We start from the raw sequence: 9,930 nt of genomic DNA, 5'->3' as shown, positions 1-9,930 counted from the left end.
CATAATGAAACGAAACTAAAACTTATGAAAACTTTATTATAAAGAAAATTGTGTTGAAGTCTATCCTACGTGGTGGTCACTATATTCCCAAATATTTGATGGAATAAACTTAAACCATTGTGCTTGTGGATTGTCAGCACAAGTAGATAAATCAACAAGATCATCTCCTACGCACAAACATTTCTTTGTCACAAGTTTAGAATCAGAAGCATTCATTTCCAAGCACAAATATCCCCCATTTTCACCTTGTGCAGCTAAATGCAGACCAGAACTTGACACATACTTCCACTTGCTCGAACAATCCTCCGATACACGAGGCGCCACCCCGTCTCCGGCCACCCCCAAGCACTGTGGGCTGCCAACTAGCTTGATAGGCCCATCATCTTGATGTTGCTCCCATTTGCTTGCATTATTGCAGTTAGCCACAACTATCCCATTCTCCACTATTTGCACGCAATGCCCACTCAAAGGGTGGAACATTTTATAGTATGTTGGATGATTCGACTTGAAATCTATCAATGAGATACAACAACATTATATTTGAAAATTCGTGTCAAATTCTAGTATATCACGTAACCTTAAAGTTCAATTGGAAATACTATGGAATTAGGATTTGTTTGTAACTATCAAAAGGTGAAAAAAACCAATCATCTACTCATTGATGAAGATGTTCACATATGACTTATTGTCAAATATTTGACCAAACATTTCATGTGGGATAAATCGAACAACTTCGAATTTCATAATAGTGATCAAATTTATCGCGACCTTTTCAACTTGTAGTATCGAACGCTTTCGAGAAATTAGGGTTTATATCAAAAAAATTCAATCTTTAGAATGAAAAAGTTGCAAGAATCTCATACCTTGATTGATGTGTTGAATAGCCTGCAATCTATCAAGAAATGCAGGGTTTCTGAGACGGTCCCAATTAATGTCAAGAACACCATCAACTTCTTCAAAATCAACAGTTCCTTCTCTAAGAAGATAGCTGCCTTGTAAAGCCCACAAAGCCCAGTCGAGATCGAGCTCAGCAACCGCAGCCAACAGACAACCTATGTATCTGTTGTCGGCCTCATTGTCACCTCTTTCATTAATCCCAAATTCACTTAAGAAAAAGGGGAAAGGGTTGTCCCCCTGAGTCAAGAAAAGAAGATTGTCTATGATAGCTTTCGAGACTGAAGCACATATCTGGTTAGTTTGGGTAGCCCATATATCATCAGGAATGCCAAAGGAATACCAATGTCCTTCGAAAACTGATTTGTTGGAGGGTATATTATCTAGCATTTGGGATTTGAGGAAAGCGAGGTTGCCAGCGTAGCTTAAACCGGAGATGATGACTAGGACATCCGGGTTTTCATTGTGGACCATATTGGCTCCTATCCGCATGTATTGGTACCAGTTTAACTCATTTTGTCGACTTCCTCGCAGCTCATTCCTTATGCTCATACCCACCACCTTCAAAACACAAATCACATCATGTTATATGCAGGGATGGATCCAGAAATATAAATGGACGGGAGCAAAATTATATGTAAAGTAAATTTAAGAATTTGAGAAGCGGCAAATACAAATAAATTTTAAAAAAATGCAAAATTGAAAAAATATATGTGTTAAAAATATATTTGAGGAGAGGCATCTGGTAATATGCTTGTCCCATACTTTGAAAACGATACGAGTTTTAATAGTCAAATGAAAATTAAATTGATATGACTCACCGCAGGGTTACCCTTATACGCGGTAGTGGCGGTAATCAAGCCTCGCTCCCACTCCCACGGGTTGAAATCGCGGTCGTTAAAGAAGCCATTCCCGTCGTTGTCGCTGCAGCACCACCCCGGGCGGCCGATGTGGTTATCGAGCACCACCATCAGCTTATTCCTCCCGAGCTCATCCACCACCGCCTTGTGAATCTCGACCACCGTCATGCTCAGAATCTGAGGGTTGTTTGTAGCAATGCCGGCTCTCGCGGCCGACAGATTGTACCTGTCCAGTGATTCGGAGACTTTGAGGCTGCGGTATTCCGGCCTCGTGAACATGTGCGTCGCCCACGTGAACCTCACGCAGTTGAAGCCGCTCGCGGTTATCTTCCGCGCTATCTCGCTCATCGGCTTCTTCTCTAGGCCCTCTGCGATCATCGGCTCCATGTGCGAAGCCCAGTTCACGCACGCGAGCTTCACGCGCTGCCCGCTCGCGTCGTCCACTATCCACCGCGAGTTCCTCGAGAGCGGCCATGGACTGCAAATGGAGATTAGTTGAAGGAACACAAATGCTGCAATGGCTTTTCCCATTTCTTTTTGTTTTTTAAGGTGTTGGTTTTCTATACGTATTTATATACAGTATTGAATGCTGTAATAGGTAAGTGATTCACTATTTTTCCAATCTCCATTTTAATTATTAACGAGATTGTGTAATGCCTGATCAGATACTTCAAGCATGGGTGAAATCATACTCCATTATGAATTCATGAATGCTGGGAATTCTTGTGGGAATTAATTGGATGGATGAAATCTGATAGGCATGCTACAAATTCTTGTCAATAATCCAATGATTTTACACACAGCGGATATTAATTAGGATGATAATATAGATTGATTTAGCAAATTTGGTCATTTAAACATAATTTTTAGAAATTAAATTCTGCATTATTTTGTTGATATACCGTCCAAAAAAATAACATAGCCATTTGTGAAAGACAAATTTTATACTATAATTGATAAAATAGGATAAAGAGTAGATAAAATAGGATAAAGAGAAAGAGAAAAAGTTAAAAATTTCCATAAATATAAATAAGATTACTTTTTTATGGACAAACTAAAATAGAAAAGTATGATTATTTTTGTTGACCAAAAAAGTATCTATAAATTGCACACAAAATTGCATTCTTGTATTTATTATTCACATCATGAATTCAAACTTAAATTTGTTTAAATTAAGAGCTAATAGATGAAAAATACATGAACTTTAAGTGTGAAGCAAAATATCCCAAACAATGTGGTTGCATGTTGGAATATCTAACTTGAACAAAACGACATTGTCTCATACAAAATACAAAAAAAAAAGATTAAATATACAAAATATTTGTTACTACTCATTAAAATAACATCGATTTTCGATGTGACTTACAATTTCATTATTAATCTTATCATGTCATTTAAAATCACCACTAAAATGATTAGAAGTGTCAAAATGGATATCGGAATTGGATACCCAATATCCAAGCCCGAAATATCGGGTAATTGGATACCCGATATCCGATTTTTCGGTTTTCGGGATCGGGTTCGGGTATAAATTTTTTGGATTATCGGGTATCGGGTTATCCGATACCCGATCGGGTATACCCAATTTACCCGATTTTTTATATTTTATTTTTTAAATTTAATAAATAATGTATTAATTCTATTATTTAAAAATTAAATAATTAAATGTACTCCCAAAATCCTTCACTCTTAAGTCATATTTTGGATTAATGTATGAATTGAGATTTTTATCATGGATGAATAAGGGGTGTTATAACTTATGAATTTTTTATTTCTAAAAATTTGTAGTAGTTTTTTTTCTCTTAAATTTGAACTACATTAAATTTGTATCAAATTTGAACTACAAGCTTGTATTTTTAAAGGTTTGTAGCTTATTTTCTTAAAAAAATAATAAAATAAAATAAAATAAAAATCCAAAATCGGGATTGGATACCTGATTTTTCGGGACTTGGGTATCCGGGTATCCTTTCGGATCGGGTATCTGGTATTAAATTTTAGAAAATTCGGGATCGGGTACCCGAAATTTTCGAATCGGGTATCCGCGGGTTCCTAAATGGGCTTGTATATAATATAGTGGGCCCAAAAGTAAAAGCCCAAAACAAATATTTGGAAATGGCTTTCCGGTTTTTATCCTCAAAACCCTCCTAAACCCCACCCCCAAAACCGCCGATCCAATGCTGATTCGCCGAGCAGCAATCCATCATCTCCGGCGATTCTCCACCGCCGCGCTCCTACAGGAAGTGGAGGCTCCTCCTATATTCACCTACCTGGATGGATTCCCCCGGCCCGACCCCAAGCACGACGAGACGATCCTCGCAATCCCTCGCGATGCCTCCGGCAAGAGCATCTCCGCCAAGGAGAGGAAGGCCGGCCGCGTTCCGAGCATCGTCTTCGAGGCGGAGGACGGCCAGCACGGCGGCAACAAGCGCATCATTTCGGTTCAGAGCAATCAGGTTAAGAAGCTCGTGAATCATCTAGGGCAGTCCTTTTTCCTCTCCAGGCTCTTTGATCTGGAGGTCCGATCGGAGTTTGGATCCGGTGAGGTAGTCGAGAAAGTGCGCGTTCTGCCTCGGAAGGTGTGTGTTTTTTCACATTGCGATGCTCGTTTGCTGATTTTGTGAAATGTTGAATTTTCTGTGGTAGAGCTAGCTCGAATTAGTTCGATTAGGGCAATTGGCCTGAGATCTGTATATAGATAGATAGATACATGCGTTTGCTTTTACATTAGTGGAGATGAAATAGTGAAATTATCGAAGGTTTGGATAGATAGAAAGGAGTATGAGTTGGATTTCATAAATTTAGAATGCTGAGTTATCATTTCTATAATGCTATTGAGTTTCATACAGCACTGGTTGGAAAAAATTGGGTTATGCACTGATTTGGTGTTTCTTGGTGAATGTCAGCTCCATCTTCATCCGAGCTCAGATGCTGTGCTTAATGTTACGTTTATAAGAGCTCCGTCTAGTGCTTGGTTAAAGGTTGATGTTCCTCTAGTATTTAGAGGAGATGATGTTTCCCCCGGGCTGAAGAAGGGTACGCAGAAAATTTTATCCTGTGATTTATTACCATTTTATGCTAAGCTCGCAATCCTCTCCGTTTTTACTGCTCTTTTTAATATCATCTGTCCTGTGTGATTCTCCACATTGCTTCAAGTAATCACGCTCTTGAACCTATATGGCTATTAGAGTTGTATGCTTTCTGGATTGAACGATTTTGAATGCAAAGTCAAAACAATTTCGGGTTAAATAGAGGAAAGCTAGAATCTTGGAAGACATGTGCTAGTCACAGTAAATAAAAGGCAGCATCAATATAGATAGGACACTCCTTTTAAGGTCAGATCACTTCCAATTATGTGAAGGAGTTGCATCTGATTCTTGGTATCCTTGCACTCATGTTTTGGTTGACATTTTTAGACTTGTGTTTCTTGCTTTTAAACACAAGCTAGCCTGCCGCCATATCTGGTCCGAGCCCTTAATCTTTAGATGTTACCCACACAACGAACTTTCTAGTGTCAGTAGTAAATTTACAATCAAGTTTCTCTTATTCTTTCTTACTTCAAATTGATTGGTTAATTAAGCACATTTTGAACTAGAAAAGCTAAAGTGAATTTGGACTGGATAAGGTTATGTCTTTGACTCTAACCCTGAAAGATTTGAATGGAGGAAGAAATTGCTATAGCTGATTGAAGTCCCATTTTCATTTTCTGCTTTATTTCCCTCGTGTTGATGACACTTCTGAAAATTTGTACTTACGACTTTCAATTGTTGTTCTTGCTCTTCAGGGTCATCTCTAAACATTATCAAGAGAACTGTTAAGTATCTCTGCCCTGCTGATATAGTCCCTCCCTTCATAGACGTTGATTTAAGTGAGCTCGATGTAGGCCAGAAAATCGTTGCTGGGAACCTTAACGTCCATCCTGCTCTCAAGTTGCTAAGATCGAAGGATGAAGCTGTTGTCAAGATAATGGGTGCCAGGGTCTCCGACCAACGAAAATCCAAGTAAGCTGCGAGGCTCCTAATTTCATATTTTGGTAGAAAAATCTTTGATGGTAAAAGAATCCAATAACTGTGTAAGGCCACGCCGCTGATATGATCTTCCCATCTTTGCGATTAAGAAAAGTTGTGTTAGTTGAACTCTGTCTAGGAGCGATATTTTCTCTAATCTTCAAAGAAAGCGTGTGGTGATATTGGAACCCCAATTTGGCTTCCACATTGCAGTGAGTTGTGAACCCCAACTGTAAATTGAAATTTGCGAATCTCAAATAATGGAAGTCATAAAATTAAGACGTCAATGATCTACAAATTTAGACAAAAAATCTGAAATTAATTAAAATGGATGACAATGTTTTTGAAGAACTAGCGTTTTGTCAATGTGGCAAATCCAGTTTTCGTACCAATTTCACCAAAAAATTAATTTAACGGAAAAACTACGAATTAAAGTAAAACTATGATAATTAGAAATAATTTAGTAATGTGACAGCATATCATGAAATAATGTATTACCCTACACATATAAACCGTTAAGAATAGTGCAAATTTACAGCTTGTACATCACCGGGAAATTGGTTCCAAATTTAGAACTCTTGTACATCAGCTGAGTTCAAATTATTGAATTCAATTTGCCGATTTATGCATTGTGAAATATCTCCATATCTCATGATTATTCTTCTCCTCCATATTAAGATAATCTGCCAAATTTCCAGTGGCCTTCAATTCATTCATTATCACTGCCTGATGTTTGATTATAAAAATGGAAACTGGCACTGAAAACCTTTTCAGTACCATAAAATAAATCTAACCAGTAACCATTTTTTATTAAACAAACATTGAATGAAAGAGTTAATGCCCCAATTGACTACAATTCTCAAAAGTAAAAACAATAAATCGAAGAGTGAATGAGTCATTATAGTAATTAGAAGTATTTATTACTTATATAGTAAAAAAAATCATCTAAAATCATGAAATTGGGCCTGTTTCTTGTAACTTCATGATTTGTCACAAATTTGTATAATCTTTATAAACACACCAGCACAAGCACATTACTCTCAAAACAAAACAAAACAAAACAAAACGAAAAATGAGGGGCATTTTGGCGTTACTATTCCTACAAATGGTGGCGCTCTGCGCCTCCACGGAGCTGTCGACGGCCTCACGGTGGATAGTCCATCGCACGAGCGGGAGGCGCGTGAAGCTCACCTGCGTGAATTGGCCCTCGCACGTGGAGCCAATGATCGCAGAAGGCCTTGAGAAGAAGCCACTGCGCCACATCGTTAAAAAGATAGCCGAAAACGGGTTCAACTGCGTGAGGCTCACGTGGGCGACGTTCATGTTCACGAGGCCCGAATACGGAAGCCTCAGAGTCTCCGAATCACTGGACAAGTACAATCTGTCGGCCGCGAGAGCCGGCATTGCTAGAAATAACCCTCGGGTTGTGAACATGACGGTGGTCGAGCTTCACAAGGCGGTGGTGGATGAGCTCGGGAGGAGGAGGGTGATGGTGGTGCTCGATAACCACGTCAGCCGGCCGACGTGGTGCTGCGGCGACGATGATGGGAATGGCTTCTTCGGCGACGCTGATTTTAGCCCGGAGGAGTGGCTGCGAGGGCTGGCGGCGGTGGCTGAGGCGTATAGGGATACTCATGCGGTTAGTGTGTGAATCGTTTTAATTACATTTTTTAGTACTTAAGTGTATGTAAATTTTAGTAAAATGACCTAATGAAATTAAGATACTGAAAATGAAATTTCACCACATTTACTTATGTTTCTAATACTACCAAAATTAGTTTTGTACATCCACATAAAAATGTGCCTTACTAGTGAGTTGGATTCCGATCCAATTTAATGCTAATATGGTCATGTAAAAGTCCAAGATGGCAAACTTAGATGATTTTACATATCAAAATCATGTCGTTAATTTCAATTGAAGTTGCATGTGATTAATTGAAATCGAGCTTAATATAATGGCAAATGGTACAAAACCAAACTTGTTAGGAATGAGCGAAAAGTTCGGTAACTATTTCTAAAAATTGGTGTACATAACTAGGATTGGGTCAAAATTCATTAATTCACACGCTATTATGTGGATGTAAATACAATACGCGTTAAAACTTGTGTTATACCCAAAATATATAGTACTCCATATTCATTTAGTCCACAATTAATAGATTTTGGATAGTCAAAAAAGTTAGTCACTTTCTATTTTCAGTAAAAAGGTTTTAATAGGTTCAACCTTATTCTTTAATAATAGTACTTCCTCTGTCCACTTTAGGAGTCTCGGTTTACCATGTTAGATGTCTCATTTTAAGAGTCCCGGTTGGAATATTTATATCAATATTCATGCATTTACTATAAGACTATTGGACACAAATTTGACGAAAAAATTAATATTGTGAAGGTTGTGGGTATGAGCATGAGGAATGAGCTACGAGGCAGCCGACAAAACGAGGCAGACTGGTACAAGTATATGCAAGAAGGAGCCAACACAATTCACGCACATAATCCAGATGTCCTAATCATCGTCTCAGGATTGAACTACGCGGGCAACCTCGGGTTCCTGAAATCCCAACCGCTGGCAGTTAATTTCACCAAGAAGTTAGTTTTTGAAGCACATTGGTATTCCTTTGGCACATCTGCTGAGCAATGGGTTGCCCAAACCAACCAGTTATGTGGCACTATCACCAAATGGGCACTAGACAATTACCTTTTCTTGACCAACTCATTCCCTCTTTTCATAAGTGAATTTGGGATTAATCAAAGAGGCGACAGTGAGGCCGACAACCGATACATAGGTTGTATGCTGGCGGCTGTCGCTGAGTTTGACGTTGACTGGGCCTTGTGGACTTTACAAGGCAGCTACATTCTTAGGGAGGGACATGTTGATCTTGAAGAATTTTATGGAGTTCTTGATTTCAATTGGGATCGTCTCCGAAATCCAGCATTTCTTGATAGACTGCAGGTTCTTAGGCAGACCAATCAAGGTATGTTAATCAAATTACTACTTTTTGGAGAATTTGAAGTATATATATTAATTGTTGTTATCTCATCCAGATTATAGGTCTAAGCACCCAACACACTATATAATGCTCCATCCATTGAGTGGGCATTGTGTTCACATTGCTAAGAATGGCATGGTAGCTGTGGCTAGTTGCAAAAGAGCAACCCGGTGGGATCAACACCGAGACGACGGTGGGCCTATTAAGTTGGCTGGCTCTTCGAAGTGCCTCGGGGTGGCTGGAGACGGGGGAGCCCCACGTGTCTCGAGGCATTGTTCGAGCGAGTGGAAGTATGTGTCGAGTTCTGGTCTTCACTTAGCTGCCCAAGATACAAGAGGGGGACACTTATGCTTAGAGTTGGAGAAGAATGGCTCGGATTCTAAGATTGTGACTAAGAAATGTTTGTGTGTAGGAGATGATCTAGCTGATTTACCTACTTGTGCTGACAATCCACAAGCACAATGGTTTAAGCTTATTCCAACAAATATTTGATAATGCACTTTGAGTTAGAAATAAAAAAGAATGTGGTACATGTCACTATTTTGTGTGTTTATCATTACGAATTTAGGGATAATATATTTTTAGAAGTTTATAAAAAAATATATATATACTTCTCATACTCCCTCTATTCCAAGGTAGTTGGTTTGAGGGAGTTTTATTTTTCATTTTTTTTTCTAGTATATAATACTCCCTTCGTTCCATAGTAATGGATGAAATTCTTTTCGGCACGGAGATTAAGAAAAATTGTGTTAGAGGAGTTACGTAAAGGAAGAGTAAAGTAGAAATGAAAAAGGTAGAGAGACATAAAGAGAATAAAGTAAGAGAGAGTAAAGTAAGTTTGAAGAAATATGTTGACTTTTACTAAAAAGGGAAAAATGACTCAATTACTATGGAACGTACCAAAATGACAAAATGACTCTATTACTATGGAACGGAGGGAGTAATCTCAAGAGATCCACGTATATTATCTTATGCGACGAAGAATTAGCTTTCTCTTGAAGGGAAAATGGTCATATATGTAGTACTCCCTCCGTCCACAAAAAATAGAGCACATTTACCATTTTTAGCCATCCACAAAAAATAGAGCACAATCATTTTCAACAAATAATAACCCTATAGATCATTCCACTAACACTACTTCTCATGTACTTTTTCTCCTTCTCTCGTACTTTTTTTCCCTTCTCT

At 38.6% G+C, this 9,930-nt stretch overlaps 3 protein-coding genes across 3 annotated transcripts; 2 read left to right on the top strand and 1 right to left on the bottom strand.

Moving 5' to 3' along the window:
• Positions 1–60: 60 nt before the first annotated feature.
• On the bottom strand, positions 61–2,285 carry LOC125214168 (glycosyl hydrolase 5 family protein-like). The gene is made up of 3 exons (XM_048115071.1): positions 1,716–2,285; positions 864–1,455; positions 61–512 (listed from the first exon to the last, which is right to left on the bottom strand). Exons 1-3 carry the CDS (start codon positions 2,283–2,285, stop codon positions 61–63), a joined length of 1,614 nt encoding a protein of 537 aa, XP_047971028.1.
• A 1,602-nt stretch (positions 2,286–3,887) lies between these two features.
• LOC125211786 (50S ribosomal protein L25-like) lies at positions 3,888–5,952 on the top strand. The gene is made up of 3 exons (XM_048111720.1): positions 3,888–4,330; positions 4,658–4,787; positions 5,536–5,952. The coding sequence occupies exons 1-3, from the start codon at positions 3,929–3,931 to the stop codon at positions 5,754–5,756; spliced, it is 753 nt and encodes a 250-aa protein (XP_047967677.1). The 5' UTR covers positions 3,888–3,928; the 3' UTR covers positions 5,757–5,952.
• An 864-nt stretch (positions 5,953–6,816) lies between these two features.
• LOC125208967 (glycosyl hydrolase 5 family protein-like) lies at positions 6,817–9,296 on the top strand. The gene is made up of 3 exons (XM_048108516.1): positions 6,817–7,397; positions 8,148–8,730; positions 8,801–9,296. Exons 1-3 carry the CDS (start codon positions 6,831–6,833, stop codon positions 9,235–9,237), a joined length of 1,587 nt encoding a protein of 528 aa, XP_047964473.1. The 5' UTR covers positions 6,817–6,830; the 3' UTR covers positions 9,238–9,296.
• Positions 9,297–9,930: the final 634 nt, after the last annotated feature.

Source organism: Salvia hispanica, chromosome 3 (genome assembly GCF_023119035.1).
Source record: "Salvia hispanica cultivar TCC Black 2014 chromosome 3, UniMelb_Shisp_WGS_1.0, whole genome shotgun sequence".
Lineage (NCBI taxonomy): Eukaryota > Viridiplantae > Streptophyta > Magnoliopsida > Lamiales > Lamiaceae > Salvia > Salvia hispanica.
Note: the sequence above shows the minus strand (reverse complement) of the source record. Positions and strands in the feature narration are given on the sequence as shown.

Excerpts from the sequence above, each read along its gene's own strand:
- LOC125214168 (XM_048115071.1), bottom strand. The coding sequence starts at position 2,285 with ATGGGAAAAGCCATTGCAGCATTTGTGTTCCTTCAACTAATCTCCATT. Across the intron at positions 1,456-1,715 it reads CGTATAAGGGTAACCCTGCG|GTGGTGGGTATGAGCATAAG; the intron begins GTGAGTCATATC and ends TGTGTTTTGAAG. Across the intron at positions 513-863 it reads TATTCAACACATCAATCAAG|ATTTCAAGTCGAATCATCCA; the intron begins GTATGAGATTCT and ends TCTCATTGATAG.
- LOC125211786 (XM_048111720.1), top strand. The coding sequence starts at position 3,929 with ATGCTGATTCGCCGAGCAGCAATCCATCATCTCCGGCGATTCTCCACC. Across the intron at positions 4,331-4,657 it reads TGCGCGTTCTGCCTCGGAAG|CTCCATCTTCATCCGAGCTC; the intron begins GTGTGTGTTTTT and ends GGTGAATGTCAG. Across the intron at positions 4,788-5,535 it reads TTCCCCCGGGCTGAAGAAGG|GGTCATCTCTAAACATTATC; the intron begins GTACGCAGAAAA and ends CTTGCTCTTCAG.
- LOC125208967 (XM_048108516.1), top strand. The coding sequence starts at position 6,831 with ATGAGGGGCATTTTGGCGTTACTATTCCTACAAATGGTGGCGCTCTGC. Across the intron at positions 7,398-8,147 it reads CGTATAGGGATACTCATGCG|GTTGTGGGTATGAGCATGAG; the intron begins GTTAGTGTGTGA and ends AATATTGTGAAG. Across the intron at positions 8,731-8,800 it reads TCTTAGGCAGACCAATCAAG|ATTATAGGTCTAAGCACCCA; the intron begins GTATGTTAATCA and ends TATCTCATCCAG.